The sequence below is a fragment of the Balaenoptera borealis genome, assembly GCF_965194805.1.
Source record: "Balaenoptera borealis genome assembly, chromosome: 2".
Lineage (NCBI taxonomy): Eukaryota > Metazoa > Chordata > Mammalia > Artiodactyla > Balaenopteridae > Balaenoptera > Balaenoptera borealis.
The window spans coordinates 178,094,949-178,119,123 of record NC_138867.1 but is presented as its reverse complement, the minus strand read 5'-3'; the positions used below and the strand labels follow the sequence as shown (position 1 = coordinate 178,119,123).

Below are 24,175 nucleotides of genomic sequence, written 5' to 3'. Positions count from 1 at the left end.
AGAGAGGCCACGATAGAGAGGCCCGCGCACCGCAATGAAGAGTGGCCCCTGCTTGCCACAACTAGAGAAAGCCCTCGCACAGAAACGAAGACCCAACACAGCCAAAATTAAAAAAAAATTAAAAAAAAAAAAAAAAAAAACAACATCTACAGGGACTTCCCTTGTGGTCCCGTGGTTAAGCCTCTGTGCTTCCACTGCAGGGGGCATGGGTTCCATCCCTGGTCGGGGAACTAAGATTCCACATGGCATGCCGCACGGCCAAATAAAAAAAAAAAACAATTGACATGTGCAAGGATTCTCACAGAACATCTACTGAACACTGGCAGAAGATACCAAGTTTCCAAAAGGGCAAGAAAATCTCCATGTAACTGAGTAGGACAAAAGAAAAAAGAATAAAACAGAGAGAGCAAGGTCCTACTGCATAGCACAGGAAACTATATTCAACATCCTGTGATAAACCATAACGGAAAATAATTTTTTTTAAATATTTATTTATTTAGTTGCACTGGGTCTCAGTTGCAGCAGGAGGGCTCCTTAGTTGTGGCTCGCTGGCTCCTTAGTTGTGTCATGCAAACTCTCAGTTTGGCATGCGTGTGGGATCTAGTTCCCCGACCAGGGATCGAACCTGGGCCCCCTGCACTGGGAGCGTGGAGTCTTAACCACTGTGACACCAGGGAAGTCCTGGAAAATAATTTTTGAAAAAAAGAATGCAAAAAAAAAAAGTAGCTGCCCAAGAACAAGCCAAGATAATTTTGAGAAAAGAATGAGAGACTTGCCCTATCAACTATCAAAATATATTCTAGCAGCAATGACTTTCCAAATTACCAGGTTAGATTGTGCAGCTATTCCCATTGGGAATTTGTCCTACAGATACCCTTGAACGTGGGTGAAACCACGTGCACACATGGTTACTCACTGCAGAAGCCTGGGTAGGCCAAGGATTAGAAATGATTACATGAACAAATGCCGATGACATTTGAATGATGAGCTACAACACAACCATAAAATAGAAAGAGAAAACACTGTTTGCCTCCAAGGCCTATTATGTGGGGAAAAAAATAGAAACGATACTGGCTAGAGCTCTATATAGCAGCACATACTATTATTTTTGCGAAAAATGGGGAAATATAATATGTGCACAGATTTCCTTGTATCTGGATAAAATGTCTCTGGAAGCCAAAACAGGAAACCAGATAACATTAGTTGTCTCCCGGGGAGGTGACAGTGGTGGCTGATGGACAGAGGAGGGAAACATTTCACTGCCTATGGTAATACTGCCTTTAAAAAAAAAAAAAAAAAAGGAAGATTTACAATTATAATGAATATTTAATTTTAAAAACTGTTATAAAAAGCAAATATCACTAGAATAGTGTGAAACTGTCCAGTCAGGGGAGCTGCAATGAACAGGGTCTTAGAAAATCCCATGGGAAAGAAATCTAACTGCCTTTCACAATGTGGCAGACCCATCTCAAGTATACCTGTTAAGCAGAAACACGTTGGCAAACACCAGATTAACAATAATATCAAATGTTTATTGAGCAGTTGTTTGCATATCTCTCTGCTAAGCATTTGACAGATACGACCTCATTAGCTCTTTTTTTTTTTAATTAATTTATTTATTTGTTTTTATTTTTGGCTGTGTTGGGTCTTCGTTGCTGTGTGCGGGCTTTCTCTAGTTGCAGCGAGCAGGGGCTACTCTTTGTTGCAGTGCGGGGCCTTCTCATTGTCGTGGCTTCTCTTGTTGCAGAGCACGGGCTCTAGGTGCGCGGGCTTCAGTAGTTGTGGCACACAGGCTCTAGAGTGCAGGCTCAGTAGTTGTGGTGCATGGGCTTAGTTGCTCTGCAGTATGTGTGATCTTCCCAGGCCAGGGATCAAACCCGTGTCCCCTGCATTGGCATGCAGATTCTTAACCACTGCACCACCAGGGAAGCCCTCATTAGCTCTTGACATTAGTCCTACAAGGCAGCAAGCATGACCATCCCAAGTTCATAGTTGAGAGCTAAGGCCCAGAGAGGGGAAGCCACTTGCCTGAGGTCACACAGCGAGAAAAAGGTGAAACTGGCAATCTTATTTACATGGCATGTGGTCCCCCAGGTCCTTTATTGATACATTTAACATATATCTTGAGGGCCTTCCGTGTTCCAGGCATTGGTCTAATTGCTGGCTGGTGATTTAGAGGTGAGCAAAGGTTCAATAGTTGAACCTGACTTCTTCTGCAATGAGTTGCTCTAGCTGCAGTCCCCAGGGGAGTGGACACTCACTGAAGAAGGGCCCAAGGACCATGCCTCTAGCAGAGGAAATATGAGTTTTTAACCAGTTAGGGGAGATAGTGAGCTCCAAGGGCAGGAGCTGGGGGAAGATAAAAAGATCGGATTCAAGGGCCTGGTTAGCTCCTTGCTTGTCCTGGGTCCCTCAGGAGCCTGTGTCAGGCTCATGATCTTGGAAGGTTCAATGGTTTGAATGTTTCTGTCCCTTCAAAATCACTATGTTGAAATCCTGACACCCAAAGTGATGGTATTAGGAGGTGCATAGGTCATGAGGGTGGAGCCCTCATGAATGTGATTAGTGCCCTTGTAAAAGAGGTTCCAGAAAGATGCCTTGCCCCCTTGGACCTTGTGGGGACATAGTGAGAAGGCATAGGCTATGAACCAGTAAGAGGGCTTTTGCCAAAATTCAACCATGCTGGTGCCTTGATCTTGACTTCCCAGCCTCCAGAACTGTGACAAATAAATTTCTGTTGTTTATAAGCCACCCAGTCTGTGGCGTTTTGTTATAGCAGCCCAAACGGACTAAGACAAGGAAAGTCAGTTCAGAGGGGTGGGGCCTCCAGACAGGGGTAAGGCACAGGGAGTCAGTGAGGCTGACCACCCCCTCTTGGGCTCCTCTTAGGGTGGGGAGCAGGAGGCCCTCTCTTTGGGTACTGTCTGCTCCAATCCCCCCAAGCAGAGCTGCTGGCGGGCTTCAGCAGACACTGAACACTGAGGGTGGCTGGCCTTGGTATTTCTCGTGGACCGTTTTAAGGATGGGTATGAGGTTCTGGAAGGTCGGGCGGAATGAGGCCTCTGCTTTCCAGCAGTTCTTCATGAGGCAATAGATCTGGGGAAGGAAAAACTGAGGCTGTGATCTCTGCTTTCTCCCTGGTCCGATGGTGGGGGCAGGGTGAAAAGGGAGGGTCTCACCTCACAGGGACATTTCTCTGGCTGTGGCAGCCTCTCCCCTCGTTCCAGCAGCTCAGTGAGCCTCAGCACTGTCATCTGCCCCTGGGTGAGGCCTATGAGCTCGATGAATTTCTACAGAAGAAACAGGACAAGCTCTTTTTAAGAGGCGGGGCTGCCTAGATAGAGGTCAAGAGCCTGAACCTGGACGGCAGGAGTTCTAATGCCATCTCTACCACTTCTCAGCTGCATAACATTGGTCTTATGACTTCGCCTCTCTGGGCCTCAGTTCTCTCATCTGTAAAATGGGTGATAACATCTACCACCTGGGGTTATTGTGAAACTTAGATAAACTAATATTCATAGAGTAAGTCTGAATTAGGTGCTTGCTATTATTATTAAGCCTCAGCAAGTTGTTTTTGCCTGTTCAGAAACCTTTTTTTTAAATTCTCCTATAAAGGCACTCTGATTGGCTTTGGGAATAAACCCCTAACATACTCTAGGCTCCTCCCCTCAGCCAAGGACTACACAGCGAGTGGCTCCCTGGAGGGCACGTGAGCCAAGCTGGGCCAATCAGAGAGTCCTGAATTATGTTGGAAAGAGAAAGACCCTCCTCCCCTCAGCTGAGTCCACTGTTGCCACAACAGAGGGAAGGCTTGCTTGAGAAATGCTACCAGTGGTTAAGACTCGGTGCTTCCACTGCAGGGGGCACAGGTTCGATCCCTGATAGGGGAACTAAGATCCCACGTGCCGCATGGCACGGCGAAAAAAAAAAAATGCTACCACGGAGAAGAGCAGAGCTGAGAGATGGAGAAAATGGGATTCCTGATGGCATTTGAAGGTCTAGATCAAGCCATGTTCCCACTGTCCCCTTGGGGTTTGCAAATGGCAGAATAAGCCGTTCCTATTTGAGTGGGTTTCTGTCACAATCCAAGCCCTCTGCAGTGTAACTGGCCCACTTTACAGAATGCGACTGTGAGGCTCAGGTGGGTTAAGCTCTTGCTAGGGTGGGGGAGCTGGGAACTGAATGCATGCCTCGCTAACTCCTCTAGTATGGGGTCGGGGTGCGGGCCTGGCTCTCACCGAGGGGGGGCTCTGGGTGGAGTCACAGTAGGTCAGCAGCTCATACATGGTGACCCCAAAGGACCAGACGTCGGATGCATAGTAGAACTTACACTCCTTCAGGCACTCCGGGGCATACCTGGGGAGAAAGGGCACTCAGGCCTTGGGCCAGACCAAGCTGGAGTCCTTACCTGAGGCTTAGGAGCCCTGTGGCCCCAGCTAGGGCCCCACCCTTAAGAGGGGGTGCAGTGTCACTTGACCAAGGCCCTGTCGTCTGAGACCCCAGCATCCATCTCCTCCACCCTGTCTGCTCCAGGTGACCCTGGCGCCCCTCCCTCCGGCTGGGTCCCGCTGGTTACCAGAACACGGGACTGTCCCCATCCTCGCGCACGCAGTAGTACTCGTGGCCTTCGGGCACGGCCTTGGCGAGGCCGAAGTCCCCAATCTTGACCAGCCTGTTGTTGTCCAGCAGCACGTTGCGTGCGGCCAGGTCTCGGTGCACGTAGTGCTGCGCGTGCAGGTAGGCCATACCCTGGGGGCGGGGCGAGTCAGGATCAGCGCGGGGGCAGGACCGGGCCTGGGAAGCAGTGACCAGGATGGCTGGGGGACAGTCAAGTTGGCGGGGACCGGGCGCGAGAAGGGGCAGGATGGCGGGTGGGGCCAGAGCAAAAAGGAGCAGAGCCGGACAGCAGAGGTGGAGCCACATGGGGGGCTCCCCTGGGGCAGGGGGCGGGAGAATTGGGAGAAGCCGGCCTGCCGGGCCTGATCACGTCAGCAGTGGGCATTAGCGGGGGTGGGGGCCCGGGCCAGCGGGGGTGTGGCCAGGTGATCGGCAGAATGGACAAGGATGGAGGAGAGCAGGCCCAGGGGGGTTGGCGGGGTAGATAGGAAGCTCAGGCCGAGCCAAAGAAGGGGGCAGGTTCTGGCAGCAGGGGCAGGCAGGCCCACCTCGCAGATCTGCTGGGAGAAGAGCAGCAGCTGGGCCAGCCCGACATTGTGCCGGGGCAAGTAGTCTCGGAGGCTGCCCAGGGGCACGTACTCCATGACCAGCTGTACCGACTTCTCGCCTGACACCGGAGAGGAGGGGCCCGTAAGGGTGGTAGAGACCTGGACCACAGGCTGCCCACCCTGCACCCCCTATCCCAAGGTGGGGAGGGAAAACCAAGATCCATCCACACTAGGACCAGTCCTCAGGTGGGGCGGACCCATCCTGAACCCGTCCACAGGCAAGGGAGCTGACTCCCACCCATCCTGGCCCCAGCAGAGCACCTAAGGATGGAAGGGAGGCAGCCGGGCCTCGCCCACCTTGGTGTCTGCAAACTGCATCCTCCAGCCTGGGACTGAGAGGCTCTAATTGGCCAGGTCCTCCTGGCCCCGCCCACCAAGCCACACCCAAGACATAGCCCCACCCTGTTACATCTCTAGGCCCCGCCCACCTTGGTCCTCGCAGCAGCCCTTGTACTTGACAATGTGCTCGTGATAGAGTGTGCGCAAGATTTCGATCTCTCGCCTCCAGCCTGTACGGAGCTGGGGACCGCAGTCTGCCTTGAGGGCCTTCACGGCCACCATCTCACCAGTGCCGTCATTGGTTGGATCATAGCAGTACAGGCTGACCTTTCCGAAGTGACCCTGGCCGGAGCGTGCAGGAGCGTCAGCTCCACCCCCAGCTCCCCAGGCCCCACCTCCAGGCAGGTTTGTTTGGAAAATCCAAGGCTCCACCTACTCCATGTGGATGGGTCCCCTTGGGGCCGAGGCCTCCCTTTCAATTCCCGGGGGCCTCCCTTGAAGCTGAGGGTCTCTAAGGCCAGGGCCTTCTAGCAGCCCATGCCCCGCCCCCGGTCCTCCAGGCCTCGCCCTTACCTCACCCAGATCCCGGATCTTTTTCAAATAGCGCTTGTGGAAAACCGTAGGATCTGACGCCGGTGAGTCCGGGTTCACAGACAAGACATCAACGAGATCTGGAAGAGCTACAGTGGGTGAGTCTGGAACACAGCCCTTTCCCCAAAAGGGTCCACACTTGGGGACACAGAAAGCCAGCTACTGCTATCCCCAGCATCTGATCCCAGAGATAAGGAAACTTTTTTTTTTTTTTTTTGCAAGGGCTGGAAAATTCCACATCTTGTCCAAAACACAGAGTTGGCTGCACACATAACCAAAACCTGGGATGTTCTGAGATGGGGTAAAGGGCACAAACTTTTCATTAATAACCAAAAAATTTGCCAGGGTCTAATTCATCCAAAGAAGCTGTGGCTCTCCCCAAGCAAAACATAAAGGAGAGCTCGAGGCTTCCCCTCCCCCTTACTTAAGTGAATTAGAAACCGGCACACACCCTAAGCCACGGTACAGAGACTTGGGTGCACCATGCCCGAGTCAGCAGGGATCCCAGCCCCTCCCCCTCTCCAGGGTCCCCGCCCCGGAGTGAGGCTCACTTTGGGGCTGCAGCTGAGTGAGGTCACGCAGGATGGTGCGGAAGGATGGCCGCTGGGCTGGCTCATAGGTCAGGCACTGGCTGGTGAGTGTGGCCAGCTCTGGGCACGAGGGCTCAGGCAGCTTGTGCTGCTTCTGGTAGAAGCGCTCTTTCTGTTGGAGAGGGGACCGGAAGGAGTCAGTGTACACCCTCAGTCCCCTTCCCCAAGAGGCAGAGTCAAGTCCCCAGAGCAGGGCTGGACCAGCCAGGTCCTTGTTCTTGTCATTCCCATTTTACAGATGAGGCCACTGAGCCTCGGCAATGGGATGCAGACTTGCCCACCACCGCAGAGTCAGGATTAGAACCCAAGTAGAGCAGACTGTGCTGTGCTGGAGCATCTCACACTTGGCCCTTCCTGCCCTGACTTCCACGCACCTCTGCTCCCAGGACGCTTTTGCATACTGCAGCTCCCTGAATGCCCCAAAGCCTCCTGGCCTTTGCATAGGCTGTGCCCACCACCTAGGCTGCTCTTCCTAGCCTGGGACACTGTGCTATTTCTGCACTTAGATTGAAACCTCCTCTGGGAAGCCCTGCCCCATCCCTCAGCTGGGTCAGGGGCATCCTCTGGGTCCCCTTCCTCCCGACAGCCTGTGCCTCCCCCTTGATGCCCTGGTCACTCTGCCTAAAGCATGTGATCTATTTGCTTTGTGCCATAACGACCTTATGAGGTTGGGACTGCAGTTCACTGCAACTGACAGGTGACCTGATGGAGCCCCAGGGAGACGAGGCTGCACAGCCAGAGGGGAGGCAGCTCTGGACCCTGAATGTACCCTCTGGACTCCTTGGCGGTGCCAGCCCTCTTTGTGGGAAGGGCCCAGGGGTCCCCTGGACATACCTCCGAGGGGCTGCGGCCCTGCAGGGGGGCCTCCCCATCGAAGCAGATCTCCAGGAGGGTGGCACCAAAGCCCCACTTGTCGGCTGCAGTGCTTAGACTGTTGGCTCCACCGGACAGGCACTCAGGGGCTGTCCAGGGGATCCGCTCCACCCGTTCTGGGGGCCAGAGTCAGAGGTCAGCAAGGTAAAAGGAGTGGGGGAAGCCCGTCCCTGTGCCCAGCCCTGCCTGCGTCCTCACCCTCCCTGGAGAGGGCGCTCAGGCCCACGCCGGGGTCACTCAGCTTGATGAAGGGGCTGGTGCCCTCCGCCAGCCCCAGCCGTGCCAGCAGGATGTTCCGGCCACACACGTTGCTGTGAACCAGGCTCTTGTCTTCCTGGGGTGGAGGGGAAAGGGAGCGTGGCCACTGGGGGCTGTAGACCCCACCCCTACCCCATCCCACACGGTCCCCCCAGGGACAGCCCAAGTGAAAAAGACAATCACGGTCATTATGGAGATGCCAATCCATTGTCATAGTGACAAGGCAGCACTGGGTCTCCAGTGGGTCCTTCCTGTTTTCCCAGTGCTGGTGGCCAAGGCTCTCGGCCAGGGACAAAAGGCCAGAGGACCCTACTGCGGTCCTCAAACCCATGGCAGGCATGCTCCTTCCCCAGGGCCTTTGCACTGGCTGTCCCCTCTGCCTGGAATGCACTTCCTCCAGATACACTCACAACTACCCGCCTCTCCCCCCATCCCATGTCACCTCCAGGTCACCTTAGTGAGGCCCTCCCCAACCCACCTGTTTAAGACGTCACCTCTTCCCCAAACTGTATCAAATCCTCATCTCCACCTCTGCTTTTTTCCCCACAGTTCTTGCTACTTTCTGGCATATTATGTAATGTAACATACTAACTATTATTTCTCGTTTGTCCCTCCCAACTAAAATGCCAGCTCCCCAAGGACAGAAACTTCTGTCTGTTTTGTTCTCTGTTGGGTCCCCAGGGCCTAGGACAGAGCCCAGCACACAGGGGGTGTTCTGGAAACTGGGGTGACTGGACCAGGAAGGGCTGGGGAACAAATGGCAAGAGTGACAGAGGCGACTGCCACAGGGCCTTGGACACCAAGTGGAGGAGGTGGAAGAGACAGGAGCCACAGGGGTGCGCGAGCAGAGGAGGCTCATGGGAAGATCTAGTGCGTAGACGGATGCGTTCAGGCCTCCATACGCAACGTGGGGGCTGCCCTGGCCCTCCCCGCCCACGCAGGCCCCGCCCGCAGCCCACGCACCAGGTAGCTGAGGGCGCTGGCCAGCTGCTGGGCCACTGCCAGCTTCCAGGCCAGGGGCACGTGGCCCCGCTCCCGCCGCAGCCACACGTCCAGGGGTCCGTGCTCCACGTACTCCGTCACCATGATGTCTGCAAAGGCCCAGCCACTGCAGGTGTTGCCCACCAGCTTACCCTCCAGGGTGCCAGGGGGCAGGACGCAGGGGGGCTGGGATTGTAGGTGGGGAAGGTGTCGGGCAAGGGTGCGGGGGGAGGCTTGGGGGCGACTCTGGGGAGAGGAGGAATGCAGTACAGAGGGCAGGCGGAGGTGGGTGCAGGGTGAGGCCGAGATGAATGGTGGCATTTGGGTCCAGGGTGGGGCTGGGGTAGAGAGGAGGCTGCGAGTAAGTGACAAAGGTCAGGATGGGGCTGGGGAACCGGGGGGAGGGTGCAGACGAGCGGAGGGAGTGGAGCTGGAGGTTGGGATCCCACAGGGCTGGGGGTGCTTGTGCAGTGAGAGGTGTGCAGGGTCGGCACGTAGGCCAGCGTTGGGGGGAAGGCAGGAGAGATGGACACATGGCGTTGAGGTTGGTGGGTCTGGGGGCTGGCCGTGGGCGCCCTGTACAAGGAGGTACACACAGAGTAGCGGGAGAGGTGGGGGAGGAGCAGGGGCTGAGGTCTGGGAGGATCGGGGTGGCCAACAAGGCTGGGGTCTGCATGCTGTCACGGTATTGAGGGGGTCAGAGGATGCACAGGGGCTGGATTGTAGAGGTGTTTGGGTGGTAGATGGAGCTAGGGATGCAGTCTGGAGTCGGGGTGTAGGTAGACGGTTGGGGCGTAGCCAGGGATCAGGGAGCTGCTAAGGGTCATGGTGTAGACAGGGTTTAGGCTGTAGGTGAGAGTCGATGGGCACAGACTGGAGTGCGTTCAGGGGTCGGGGTGTAGGTCAAAGGTCAGTGTGCAGTCAGGGATAAGGATGCAGGTCGAGAGTGTAAGTGAGGTCGGGCTGTGAGTGGGGCAGAGTGGGGTGGGGTGTGTGTGTATGTTGGGGGTGGGGCAGGACCCACTCACTCTCGGAGCCGTGCACGTAGATGCCGTGCACGAAGACCAGGTGCACGTGGGAGACCTGGCTCATGAGGCTGGCTGTCTCGTAGAAGGCCTGTGGGGACGGGACAGGTTAGGGGGCTGCAGGCCCTGACCCTGACCCTCTTCACCCTGCCGCCCATCCCCTGGCCACGCTCACTCACCAGGGCGATGTCATGGTGACTGGGATCTAGCACCTTGAGCACCACTCGCAGCTCCTGTTCACAGCCCGCCCCGGGCATGGGGGGTTCCCCGCCATCCACCTTGTCCTCCTCGGGGCCTCCGCCCCCCACTCGCAAGAGGCCCTCATACACGTTGGTCCTCGTGCCCTGGCCCAAGTGGGACAGCTGTGGGGACATGGTGTGGAAGATCTCCATGACAACAGCTCCAGGCGGCCTCCCTGGTGCCCCACGCCCGCAGGGGCCACCCCTGCGCCACGCACCTGGGTGATGTCTTCCTGGCGGACCCGGTGGAAGCTGAGATGGCTGAGGTTGAGCGGCCTGCTGCTGGCCCGAGGTCCCCGCGTGACGATGAGGTTGGAGATCTCTGGGGATGGAAGCAGTCCCTGAGGGCTGGCACGGAGGGAAGAGGCCCCCCCTCCCCGGCCCCGTGGCACCCCCGTCTTGGTACCTCCTGGCCGTGGCAGGCAGCAGTGGCGCAGGGAAAAGCAGTCGTCGCCGGCCCGCAGGGAGCAGCCCTGCAGGGCAACCCGCAGCTCGCGCACGCTGGGGAAGGACCGGCCCCAGCCCTCCAGCGCGACAGTCCCAGCCTGCAGCTCGATGGGGAACTTCCGTAGGTGCAAGCCCTTCACGCCACGTGCCTGGAGCGGGTGGCAGCAGGGGTGAGGGCGGTGAGCAGGGGTCCAGGCAGGGAGCACGCCCAGCCCCAGCCCAGGACCCCCGCCCCAGGCCCACCTGGTCGCGCTGGGCCACCGTGAGGATGAGGCGGTTGAGGTGGCTGGTGCTCCAGTGGATGAGGAAGAGGCCATCCCCGGGCTGCAGCTTGGCCAGCACAAATGGCTCCCTGGGCGGGGGTGGGGGTGGGGGAAAAAGGGGCACCATCAGGACACCTGGGGGCACTGCTGGGCCCACACCTGGCAACAAGGACACACAAAACCTGCCCAGCGGGGCACACTCCCAGCTGGGATAAATGTCAGACACAGCTTATGTGGTGACACTGTGTCTGAACACACACACGCATGTAACACTGTCCCATGCATGAAAACTCACACACAGACACAGGTACCGGAACAGGCACACGCTCGTGCGTAACAGCTGTGGACACCGTGGCTGACAAGATCACACACACACATACACACACACACACACAGGAAACAGCCATCAGATACCAAATGGGCACACACCCAGCCATAGACACTGCCACTCCCAGGGTGACGCACAATGCACAGTCTGTCACACACCAAAAGGAAAAGATCACAGACAGAGGACTTCCCTGGTGGTCCAGTGGTTAGGACTCCACGCTTCCACTGCAGGGGGTGCAGGTTCAATCCCTGGTCGGGGAACTAAGAAGCCACATGCCGCGCAGTGCGGCCGTAAAAAAAAATGAAAAAAAAAGTATGAAAGATCACAGACACAGCCGCTGTGTAACATAACAGCACAGGGGCACTGGCATCCCAGACCCAGAGGTGACAACGGTCATAAGCACAAACAGGTACCACAAGGTGACACAGCCACACAGACTCTGACAGTTACACACGTGGTGCCATAGACTGAATGTCTGTGTCCCCCCAAAATTCCTATGTTGAAGCCCTAACCCCAGACCAAGGTGATGACATTAGGAGGTGGGTCTTGGGGAGGTGATCAAGTCATGAGCGTGGAGCCCTCACGAATGGGATTAGTGACTTATAAAATGGACCCCAGGGACTCCCCTGGTGGCGAAGTGGTTAAGAATCCGCCTGCCAATGCAGGGGGCACGGGTTCGAGCCCTGGTCCAGGAAGATCCCACGTGCCGCGGAGCAACTAAGCCCATGTGCCACAACTACTGAGCCTGCACTCTAGAGCCCACGAGCCACAACTACTGAAGCCTGAGCACCACAACTACTGAAGCCCGTGTGCCTAGAGCCCATGCTCCGCAACAAGAGAAGCCACCGCGGTGAGAAGCCCGGGCACCGCAACGAAGACCCAACGCAGCCAAAAAATAAATTAAATAAATAAATTAAATTAAATAAATAAATACATAAAATAAAATGGACCCCAGAGATCTGGCTCACCCCTTCCACCACATGAGGACACAGCCAGAAGACTGAACTTCGGTTATGTAACAGGAGATGGGGCTCTCACCAGACACTGGATCTGCCAGCACCTTGAACTTGGACTTCTAGCCTCCAGAACTGTGAGAAATAAGTGTCTGTGGTTTCTAAGCCACCCAGTCATTGGCATTCTGTTACAGCAGCCCGAATGGACTAAGACACACGCTGACATGGCCCATAGACCCCGTACGGCCACAGCCCTTGAGAGGTGAAACGACCACTTCACCCTCCTCTGGTGTAGAGACTAGGCTTGGAAGGGTGAGACCTCTTAGACTGACCCAGGGGCCAGTCCCAGTGTCACAGGTAGGACAGGGGACACCCAGGCACAGGGCCAATGACCAGACAAGCTGATAGTAACAAACCCCAACCCGGCAGCATACAGGATGGCCACACACACCTGATGACCACATAAGCCCTGACACTTCACATTCTCAGCCCCACACGTCCAAGCAGGCGTGCTCAGACAGCGATCCACAAGTACCAGGACAGACACATGCCTGCAGGGGTGTAAACACCCACACGTATATCTGAACAGCCACCAGCGTTTGGACAACGCATAGCCCAGCAAAACTCACCAGTCCTGTCACGTGCAAAAACACACACTGACAATTTAAAACGCAGTTGGAGGACTTCCCTGGTGGTCCAGTGGTTAAGACTCCGCGATTCCACTGCAGGGGGCACAGGTTCCATCACTGGCCGGGGAACTAAGATCCCGCATGCCACGTGGCGCGGCCAAACCAACAACAACAACAAAACCAAACAAAACGCACTCGCCAGAGTAGTGACACAGCTGCATGCCAAATGGACTGTTAAACATGCAGACATGCACGGTGACAGTCCCAAACCCAGGCACTCTCAGCATGACATGCCGTCCATGCCATTACAGGTGCCCTTTCTCCCCCCATAACCCCTGGTTGCACACATGCACGCGTCGCACGTGCACCCACGTGAGCACCCACTGACGTGAACGCATCACAATGCAGTATGAGCAAATCCTTGCACGTGTACATGCACGCACATACAGACACATGCATGTGCACACTAGACACGAATGCGCTCACACACGTGCATGCACACCCACCCACACTCACATGCACACACAGGCACACACACACACTGACATGTACACAGTGCGACATGAATGGTTGCACACACATGTGCACTTATACACATGGGTGAACACACAGGCCTTCACACCCTAAGACACAAATGCACACACTAAGACACCGACATGCACACACCTTGTTCAAACCCCACGGTCCCTAGAGCTCACTGCCCAGTTCACAGTCACCACCACGCAGCCCACCCACGCTTCCCCCCCAGCCCCGGCACTCACAGCAGGGGTCCGTGGATACCGTCCTGGATACTCGTCACCAGCCGTGGAGGAGCCACCTCATGGCATAGGTAGTGGCTCGAGTCGGCCGTCAGGCGGAAGTAGCCATCCACCAGTGACACCAAGGACAGGGCCGCAGCCCGGGAAGGCAGGGTCAAATCCTGCAGGCCAGGGGGGGCGGCGGCGGGGAGGACAACATCAGGCAGATGTCACAGGCCAAAGGCTCCCACCGCTCCCCAACCCTGCCCACCCCGGCCAGCCCGGCCCCCAGCCCCGGGCCCCACCAGGCACTTGTTGTCCTGACAATGGATGCTGACGCGGCGTTCTTTCAGCACCACGTGGGTGATGTCCTGGAAGTCGCAGAAGTAGGCCCATGGGGCCTCCTGAGGCCTGTCCACGGGCTGGCTGCCCACCTCCTGGGCCTTGGCTTTCTTCCCAGATGGGCCAGCATGGGGCATCCTTCTGCCGCCACCACCACCACCATCACTGGGACCCTGGAGACCAGCACGTGGGGCAGGTGAATGGAGCAGGGCAGTGCCTGTTTTAGTCCCGCTGCACTTTCCCCCAGGGGAGAGGCGGGAGCTGGAGGGACCAGGCATCCCCCCCATGAATCCCAGTGTCACAGGCTGGACAGGAGACCCACCCAGAGAGATACACATGCCAGAAACTGGAACTTCGGGGAGAGTAGAATGGAGGCTCCTCACCCTCTCGGCCCCAGATGCCAGACCCTAAAAATCAGGTCCCCAGGGGGGCAGGCAGACAGAGGACACTCCCCAAGAAACAGACCCCCAGGGACTTCGCTGGCGGTCCAGTGGTTAAGACTCCACTCTTCCAATGCAAGGGGCACGGGTTCGATCCCTGGTCGGGGAACTAAGATCCCACATGACACGCCACGTGACCAAAAAAAACAAAACAAAAAACCAAACCAAAACAAAAAAAGAAACAGACCCCCAGGCACAGACTGACACACCCCAGAGGCACGTGGGGGAAAACCACCTTCAGAGGACAAGGCCAAGGCTGAGCAAGAGCGCGCCAACCCCAGCTGCCCTGGACTGCCGGATGGAAGAGGCGCCCCACTCACCTCTGCCTGCACCAGCCGCCACCGGATGCCGTCAGTGCCCGACACCAGCACCTCGTGGGTGGGGGGTCCGGCGGCAGACTCGGGCCCGGGGTCGGGAGGGGCCTGTCCGCCAACCCGGATGTAGCAGGGCTCCCCCTCGGCCTGGGCCAGTAGCTCTAGGTGGCACACGGGCACGCGCTCTGTGCCGAAGCGGGGCGCCAGCCGCTCGAGTGTGGCCAGGTACTTCACCATGACAACCTGCCGCGAGAGGCAGCCCGGCTGGAAGGCCCGCAGGAACTTGCGGAAGATGCTCCGCAGGCGCAGCCGCGTCAGAGCGTTGTGCTGCCGGATCTGCTGCCGGAAGGAGCGTGGGATGCAGTCCTTGAAGCTGTGGGGACGACCAGGAGGGGCCAGTCAGGGGCCGGGATTGCAGGCCTAGCTGGGTGACGTGGGGCAAGTGGCTTAATCTCTCTGAACCTCAGCTGCCTCGTCTAGAAAAACAGATAGGCTGCAACCTAAATGTCCATCGACAGATGAATGGATAAAGAAGATGTGGTACATATATACAGTGGAATACTACTCAGCCATAAAAAAAGAATGAAATAATGCCATCTGCAGCAACATGGATGCAACTAGAGATTGTCATACTGAGTGAAGTAAGTCAGAAGGAGAAAGACAAATACCACATGATAGCACTTATATGTGGAATCTAAAATACGACACAAATGAACCTATCTAAGAAACAGAAACAGAATCACAGACATAGAGAACAGACTGGTGGTTGCCAAGGGGGAGGAGGTTGGGGGACAGATGGAGTGGGAGGCTGGGGTTAGCAGATGTAAGCTTTTATGCATAGAATGGATAAACAACAAGGTCCTACTGTATAGCACAGAGAACTATATTCAATGTCCTATGATAAACCATAATGGAAAAGAGGATGAAAAAAACAAGAATGTATATATATGTATAACTGAATCACTTTGCTGTATAGCAGAAATTAACACAACATTGTAAATCAGCTATATTTCAATTTAAAAAATATTAGGGGGGGCTTCCCTGGTATCGCAGTGCTTAAGAATCTGCCTGCCAATGCAGGGGACACAGGTTCGAGCCCTGGTCCAGGAAGATCCCACATGCCTCAGAGCAACTAAGCCTGTGCGCCACAACCACTGAGCCTGTGCTCTAGAGCCCGCAAGCCACAACTACTGAGCCCATGCACCACAAGTACTGAAGCCCAAGCGCCTAGAGCCCGTGCTCTGCAACAAGAGAAGCCACCACAATGAGAAGCCCGCACACCTCACCGAAGAGTAGCCCCCGCTCGCCACAACTAGAGAAAGCCCGCACGCAGCAACGAAGACCCAGCGCAGCCAAAAATTTTAAAAATAAAGATAAAAAATATTAAAACTGAAAAAAAAACACAAACAATAAAAAAACAGGCAGGCTGTCATGAAGGTGGAAAGAGAATGCTATAAAGGGCCAGCACAGGGAGGCCAGGTGGTGTCTGGGCCCAGGGCCCAGGACTTTGGAAGAGACTATGGGTCGGAAATCCCAGCTCTTGGGCAACTTCCTTAAGCTCTAAAGGGCTCTGTCTTTTCATCTGTAAAATGGGATCAAACAGTGCCCACTTCTAGGGCTGATGAGAGAATCAGGACTATTGATTGGCATAAAATAAGGACTATGTGAGTGTTGGCTATTATTATTATTGGAGAAGTCGCTATTGTTTTGATCATTAATATGATTATCAATAAAAGGCACAGCTCTGGGAAGCCACTCTGCTCTTCACAAAGCCATACCCTTCACCCCTTCTCCTGCCCTGCACCTGCGCACCAGCATAGCCCACTCAGATAACAGATTTCCAAGCCTCACCCTCCATGTCCCAAGCCACCTCTTCCAACCTTTGAATAGAAAGATCCTAAAGGTCAAGGTTCTAGCTGCCTTCTGCCCCCACTTCCAAGCTTTCCAGGGCTCCCTAGTGCCCTCAGGGAAAAAGGTTCCCTGACTAGTGCCTGGCCGTCTCCTGCACTTGGGCAATCACATTCCGAGTTCAGTTCCCCTGGAAATGGGCCTTTGCCACCTCCTGCCTCTGGGCCTTTGTATATGCTGTTCCCTCTCCCTCGAATGCTTGGCCAAAGCAATCCACATCTGGATAAAGCCAACTCAACCTTCAGATCTTAGCAGAAATCACCTCCCCCCAGGAGAATCCTCTGATCTCCAGGCTGGATAGGGTCCCTCCTCTGGGCTTCCCAGCGTCCTGGGCTTCACTGTCACAGCCTTAGTCCTCCAGGGATAACACGACAGGGATTGAAAAATATGTGCTTTAAGAACTGCAAGTCCTGGGAAATTCCCTGGCGGTCCAGTGGTTAGGACTCAGCATGGGTTCAGTCCCTGCTTGGGGAACGAAGATCCCATAAGCTGTGTGGCGCAGCCGAAAAAGAACTGCAGGTCCTGAAAGACCCATTTCTCTTGCTGCCTCCTCCAGGCAGTGTGCCCTGATTGCCCCAGCTCTCACTGCAGTGGAGGCTAGCAGCTCTCCAGACTCCTGCCTCCTTTTTTCCCTTGAATTCTAGGGAGTTCTCCAAGCTCACCCTGCTCCAGCCACACTTCCTCCACCATATATCAAGCATGGTACAATCTTAGGGCCTTTGCACTGGCTGATCCTTCTGTGGAGAATTCTCTTCTCCCAAATACCCACCTGGCTCCCTCCTTCACTTCCTTCAGGTTTTTGAATTTGAATGTCACCTTCTCAGTGAGGAATTCCCTGATGACCCAGTTTGGTTTTTTTTTTAATTTAATTTTATTTATTTTTTATACAGCAGGTTCTTAAGATGACCCAGTTTTAAATTATACGCCCCTCATTCCCTGACACACCGCTTCTTCCTCTTTTCCTGCTTAATTTTTCCCCATTGCACTTATCATCGTCTAAAACACTATACATTTTATTTTTGTATTTTGTTTATTGCCTGTCTCCTTCATCAGATGTGACCTCCAGGAGGGCAGGGATTTTTGTCTGTCCTGTTGGCTGTTGTGTCCCCAACACCCAAAACTAGTACCAGGGACTTCCCTGGCGGTCCAGTGGTTAGGACTCAGTGCTTTCACTGCCAGGGCCCTGGGTTCAATCCCTGGTCGGGGAACTAAGATCCTACAAGACGCTAAGCACAGCCGGAAGAAAAACAAACAACTAGTACAAGCATACAGTAGGCGCTCGATAAATGTTTGTTGAATGAATGAAGGCATGACAGTATGCAAGGTCTACCCTGGCCACCAGATGCCTGGGCATGTCTACCCACCTATGCAGTGTTCCCGCCTCATTCTCAGATACCTTATCTTCTTGGCCACCTTCTCAAGGGGGACACCATGGCAGAGAGCGAGGTGGCAGAGGTGCAGAAAGGCCATGCCCAGGCTCTCGTTCTGAAAGTGGTGGATCTCCTCCTCGCTTGACAGCTCCCACAGCGATGCCACGTCATTTACAAACTCATGCTTGCCCTGGGGATGGGGAATCAGGCAGAAAGGGAGGCATGAGAACCTGTTCACTCCCCAGCTTCTGGTCACTTTGGGGAAGGGAAGGATCCCACATGTATGCCTCCTCTGCCCAACCCTATGCCTGTGGCAGACATCACTAATCGATCACTGCACTATTATCCCTACAACCATAAGAGTCTCAAAACCCTTTGGTTCAGGCAGCCAAAGGATCCCAGATGGCATGAGTTGAAACCTACTAGCTATAGCAAATTGGGAGGGAAGTGAGGACTCCTCATTTGCAACCTCCCGCACAAACAGTCTCACCTCCCCAGCCCTGCTCACACCTGCTCAAAGAGGTACTCAAAGGAGGCAGGGTCCAGGAGTTGCACCCCCTGCTCTGCCTGTTCTGAGGAAGGCTCGGACCCTGGGGGACCGCAGCGGTACACAGCTGGCTCCTGGGGATGCATGCCATGCCAGTTCCGGAAATAAAACCTGCAGGAAGGGAGGGGGCACAGCTGGGGTTTAGCACAGATTCAGACCAGGTCCAGGAAGGTGGGGACAGGGGAGGGAGGGGACAGAACGAAAGCCTTCCAAGGGGACTTCACCCACCTCATGCGGAAGTGCAGCATCAGGCTCGAGTCTCTGGACATATCCAGGACGTGGTTTGGAGGCAGCCAGACCTGGGTCTGGACATCGAAGAGGGCAAAAAGATTGAAGCAGGGTGGAGTGATGCCTGGACAGGGGAGAAATGAGTCAGGAGTCAGTGCCTGCTGCTGTTAGCCCTGTGGACCCCCAGACCCACTGTCTCCCTTCACAATCCCTCCCTGGGCCTCCTGCCTTGCCAACAGAAGACAATGCAATATGTAAACCATCCTGTGGCCTCACAGGAAAACTACATTTCCCAGCCTCCCTTGCAACTAGGATGGAGGCATTGGGCTGGTTTTTGGCCAGTGGGATGTGGGCATAAGGGATGTACATTTTTCCAGGCCCAGAAATAAACTTTCCTGCCATCTTCGCTGCCCCAGTGATGTTGGAAACCCCTTATGCCTAGTGGTGAAGCTATAAGATAGAGGGGAACCATCTGACCTGCATTAGATTTTAGGTAAATTGTCATTGTCTTAACCCAGTAGAATTGGGGGCGCTGCTTGTTACTACAGCAAAACCTATCATAGACTGACTAACACAGCTCTACAGACTGCTGGCACTTTGCCTGGTCTCTCTCTGAACTCCAGACCCAGAGAAATATCCAACTACCCCTTGGCTGTCTTCCTCTAGACATCTCGGGCCCCCTGAGATGTGCCTTGTTCCAAACAGATCTCATCTGAGGTCCCCAAACCTGCCCCCTCTCTGCCGGACTTCATCCTTGTCCTCAACTCATCCCACGCCCTCCACATCAGATTGGTCACAAGTCCTGTTCTTTCTGCATCCTTCATCTCTCTGGAATCTACCCACTTCCTTCAAATCCAAAACTCAGCCCTAGTTCAGCCTCCAAACTTACTGTCATTCCCCACACTGGCTGCCCAAGCATCTATTTTTTTATACACATCACTTAAAAATTGTATCTAAAATAGTTCAGAATTATTTACTTATTTTTATTTTTTTATTTTTAATTAAAAAAATTTTTTTTTCTTTCTTTCTTTCTTTGTTTTGGCTGTGCCGGGTCTTAGTTGCGGCGTGAAGGATCTTTAGTTGTGGCATGCAGACTCCTTAGTTGCAGCATGCATGCAGGATCTAGTTCCCCAACCAGGGATCAAGCCCGGGCCCCCTGCATTGGGAGCACAGAGTCTTACCCACTGGACCACCAGGGAAGTCCTTCAGAATAATTTATAATCACCTAAGTACCAGCCACAAGAAAAAGAATAAAACCTGGCAAGTACAACTGAAGCCCCCACCTACATCCACCTCCTCTCCCCTCCCACAAAGAGGTAACCATACTCCTGAACTAAAGTTTATCATTTTCATATTCTCTATCACCTAGCTTTGAATGTTATAAATTCAAATGCAGTATTATACCATTTGCTGCAATTTGTTTTTTCATGCTACGATAGGTTTTAAGCTTCACACGTGATATGTGTAACTTTGGTTAAATTCCTTTTTCCTGGCTGTATAGTATTCCAGTGTTCAACCATACTGCAACTGATTTGTGCATTCTCCTATACACAGACTTTGAGATGGTCTCCTGTTTTCACTAAGATAAATGAGGCCACTCTGAACATTCCCGTGTACATCTCCTGGAACACATGAGCTGAGTGTCTGTAGAGTGCATATCTAGGAGTGGAACTGTGTGCCCTCAGGGAATGTACATTTCAACCATGTTAGACGATGCCAAATTGCTCTCCAAAATCATTGCATCCGGGAATTCCCTTGTGGTCCAGTGGTTAATACTTGGTGCTTTCACTGCCGAGGGCCCGGATTCAATCCCTAGTCAGGGAACTAAGATTCCACAAGCCGCATGGCGCGGCCAAAAAAAAATAAAAGAAAGGAAAAGAATCATTGCATCCAAGTGTACTGCCCCCCAAAGAAGGAGCATGCCTTCCTATGAGACAACTTCCTAAAGAACCAATCTGTTTCACTCTCTGGCTTAAAACTTCCATCGCTCCCCTTTGCCCCCTGAGAAAGCCCAACCCCCTCAGCACTGAATAACCATGACCTGGACCCAGACAATTATGCTCTGCTTTCAATTCCTACTTCCTCTTCCAAATTCTTAAAAACTATGCTCCAGTTACTCTTAAGATCTTTTGCTTCCTCAAAAAGATCAGGTTCTCTGGGTCCTTGGCCAGGCATGTTTCACACCACCCAGCAAACCAGTACTTCTTTAAGAATCTGCCATTGATGGGAAAGTACAAGGTGTTATAGAAATCTACCAGAAGGCCCCCATCCAGTTGTGGGACAGGCGGTTTGAGAGGACGTCCTGGAGGAAAGGGTATGTAAGCAAAGTCCCCTTGGAGAGACCTTCTCCTCCTCCGGCAGGAGAAATTAACTTTGAAGCACATCTGCTGCAGGCTCTCTCAACCATTCCATGCTTCACTACTGTTCCTGGGGAAAACTTTAAGCCCTAAACTCCTCTCTCTGGGGTTTAAAACACTGTAAGATCTGAACCTGGCTGACTTCTGCCCCATCACCTCCTACTTGGAGGCCCTTACTCCCACCCTCACCCGCCACAGTCTGCTCCCCCTACAGCAGCCAGAGATCATCTGTGACACTTGCGTCCAATTACATTCCTTATTCACTCACAGTCCTCTGTGGCTCCCATCTCACTTGGAGTAAAATCCAAAGTCCTCCCTGAGGCCCAAGAGGCCCTGTACAACCTGTGCCATCACCTGCTTGCCCTCACCTATTCCTGTCTCCCCTTCACTCACTCGGCTACAGCCACACCGGCCTCCTCGCTGTTGCTGGCAAGTTCCCACCTCAGGGCCTTTGCACTTGCTGTTCCTGCTGCCTGGCGCCATCTTCCCCAAGCTATACCTGTGGCTCAGTCCCTTATCTCCTCAAGTTTTAAATCTTTTCCCATGATCTCTGGCCTCATACAGTTTTCTTATTTATTGTGTTTCTTGTTGATCCCTATTAGAATATCAGCTCTACAAATGTAGTAACTGGGGGCTGGCACACACTAGGTGCTCACTCAATGTCCGCTGAATGAATGGACAGACGACTGGATGGATGAGGCCCAGCGGCTGCCAGCACCTCCACCCCGCCATGGGGCTGATGCCCGGGACTCACCGACTTTGTGTGCAATGTGGATGCAGACCTCCTCCGCAGTCAGTGTGGCCTCGCTGAAGGTGACCCAGGGCTCCCCGCCACCGGGGCCGGCCCAGTGCAGAAGCACCTTCAGGCCTCCTCTGGTGGCCATGGGCTGAGCTCCATCCCCATCGGGCTTTCTGCCCCGGGTGGTGGCCCCCCATTGGCACAGAGGCATGCTCTTGACAGCTGGCTTGCCTGGGAAGGAACATCTTGTCAGCCCCAGGCCTCAGCCTGGAGGCCCCTTTGAGCACCTCAACCTTCCAACCATCCAGACTGAGGCTTGGGGGGAAGATTCTGGACCCCTGCTCGCTGTGCAAACTTAGGCACCCAATTCCCCTTCCTGAGCCCCAGTTTCCACAACCGTTTGATGGAGTTGGGGTATGTGTCCCCACCTACCAGATCAGTCATGAACAATAACACCACCAAACCCCTTTATTGGATGAATTCACCAATATAAAAATCTGCTCTGTCCAGTAAAATTTTTTTTAAAAAAATCTGCTCTGAACCCACCTTTCCAAAATAACCAGGCAGACAGGGGTGGCCAGACAGACCTGGGGGTGAATCCTGTGTCGACTCAGATGAGTCACTTAGCCATGCTGGGCCTCAGTTTCCCCATCTGGAAAATGGAGATGCTGAGAGTGTTGCCATGAAGAGATGGTTGTGAAGTTTCTACATTCTTTTTTTTTTTTTAACTTTTAAACTAGAGTTGTAAGTGAATTACGCACCACTGTCACCATATTACAGATAGGTAAGGACTTACTATTGCCATTTTGTTGTTTTCTGGTTGTTTTGTAGATCCATTGTTCCTTGTTTCTTATCCTGCTGTCTTTCTTTGTGTTTGGATGTAATTACTATAAGATTTTTCCTTTGTGGTTACCCTAAGTTTAATGTTATAAGTTTAAGACATTTTATGAGCCTTACATAACATACCTTACACTTGTAACACCCTATTTTAAGCTAATAACAGCTTCACTTCGATAGGACTGGTAAACATTATACTTTTCATTCTCCTCCACCTCATATTTTGATTACTGCTGTTACACTTTACATGTTTTTTATATTGTGTAACTAAAACAGATTATTGTATTACGGTTATTTTTTCTACATCCTTTTTTTTTTTAAACTAGAGTTGTAGATCAATTAGGTTGTGACGTTTCAACACAATTCTGCACATCACATGTTCAGTACCTTGCTACAGGCATGAAAAAATAACAAATATGATAAAAACAATAATGAAGTCATTATTGGTTTTATCATCATAATCCTTTTTCTCTTTCAAGCCGAGATTCCTGCATACCACATCTACCCCCACCAGCGACCCCAGTCCCTGCTGGCTCCCTGAGCGGAGGAGGGGCTGTGTTCAGCGCTTTCCCCAACAATCTGGAACTTTTCTAGAGTCAGGCCCAGGGCTCAGGCCTCCTGAGGTCTCCAGTATTTGCAGGGAGGGGCTGTCAGCGATTCGACCGATGTTACTGATTTAAGACAGTGATGGGGGAAAAGAGAAGGTTGTAATAGGACAACGTCGGAGTCGTCAAGAATCAACTCCTCTCCGAGCCTGTTTCCTCATTTAGAAAATGGGCATAAAACAGTCTCTCTCTCAAAGGGTTGTTGGGAGGATTCAGTGAGGTGAGACAGGGAAAGGGCTCCGCACCGGGCCTGGCGTGCAATAAGTGCTTGATAAATGTTCGCTATTATTATCTTATTAACGTTCGAGATAAGATCGTGGGGATGGGGTTTTGCAGGTGTCCATCTCCTCCTTCCTCGTCCCCACTGGGCCCAGACCCAGCTTTGAAGATGAGGTCTGGGTGAGGTCCGCAACCCCCGCCCCCCAACAGAAATCTCCAAACCCTGCTGGCAGGGGCGGGAACCGCGACGTGTACCCACCGGGCATCAATCAGTCCCAAGGCAGCGTGGGGGCTTCTACCGACCTCCTGCAAAGGGCAGTCCCGCCGGCCGCATCCTTCTTGATGACCTCTCGGGCGCGACCCCTCCCGCCCCACTCCAGACTCACCGTTTCCGGGGAACTCCGGCTCCAACCTGGGACCCCGCCCAGCCCAGCCGCCAGGGACAGCCGCCGCTTGATCGCCGCTGGGACACCGCCTCCCATTGGCTGCCTGAAACGGGCACACTCATTGGCGACCGCTCTGTTCCGCCCCCTCGCTGCTACGGCGGCATTCCCATTGGTCCCGGCTTCATGTTTCGCTCAGCAGGGGGCGGGCGTGTGAGGTCTTCCCGCGCCACTGCGACTTCCATTACCCATGCGGGCGGTGGGCTTAAGTCAGGCTTCCGGACCTGACCTTGGTGCAAGCCCAGGTCCTCAGCTCGGCAGTCTTTCAGTCCTCCAACTCCCCTGCCATATGGCCCTACATCTGTCCTGCCTTTCGTCCCTGTCTGCCTGGCCAGCCCTGCTTCGCGGCCTGAGACCCCCTTCCTCTACGGGAGGCATTTCCGGCCCACCAGCTCACATCCCTTTTCT

At 53.9% G+C, this 24,175-nt stretch overlaps 1 protein-coding gene across 10 annotated transcripts; it reads right to left on the bottom strand.

Moving 5' to 3' along the window:
• Positions 1–1,511: 1,511 nt before the first annotated feature.
• Positions 1,512–23,846, bottom strand: TYK2 (tyrosine kinase 2). 10 transcript variants are annotated; one of them, XM_082380285.1, is made up of 26 exons: positions 23,711–23,807; positions 22,460–22,577; positions 22,210–22,315; positions 21,679–21,894; positions 18,568–18,691; positions 18,303–18,450; positions 17,819–17,982; positions 14,521–14,887; positions 13,724–13,933; positions 13,443–13,600; positions 10,752–10,860; positions 10,468–10,657; positions 10,280–10,383; positions 10,002–10,184; positions 9,826–9,913; positions 8,780–8,907; positions 7,757–7,892; positions 7,520–7,674; positions 6,647–6,797; positions 6,078–6,184; positions 5,654–5,846; positions 5,166–5,284; positions 4,577–4,749; positions 4,239–4,356; positions 3,180–3,290; positions 1,512–3,096 (listed from the first exon to the last, which is right to left on the bottom strand). In XM_082380285.1, the coding sequence occupies exons 4-26, from the start codon at positions 21,872–21,874 to the stop codon at positions 2,962–2,964; spliced, it is 3,567 nt and encodes a 1,188-aa protein (XP_082236411.1). In that variant the 5' UTR covers positions 21,875–21,894; positions 22,210–22,315; positions 22,460–22,577; positions 23,711–23,807; the 3' UTR covers positions 1,512–2,961. The 10 variants fall into 10 exon arrangements, with proteins under 10 accessions (XP_082236411.1, XP_082236409.1, XP_082236412.1 ...); XM_082380283.1 differs by lacking the exon at positions 23,711–23,807 and adding an exon at positions 23,584–23,704; XM_082380286.1 differs by lacking the exon at positions 23,711–23,807 and adding an exon at positions 23,584–23,704 and having other exon boundaries at positions 22,251–22,315.
• Positions 23,847–24,175: the final 329 nt, after the last annotated feature.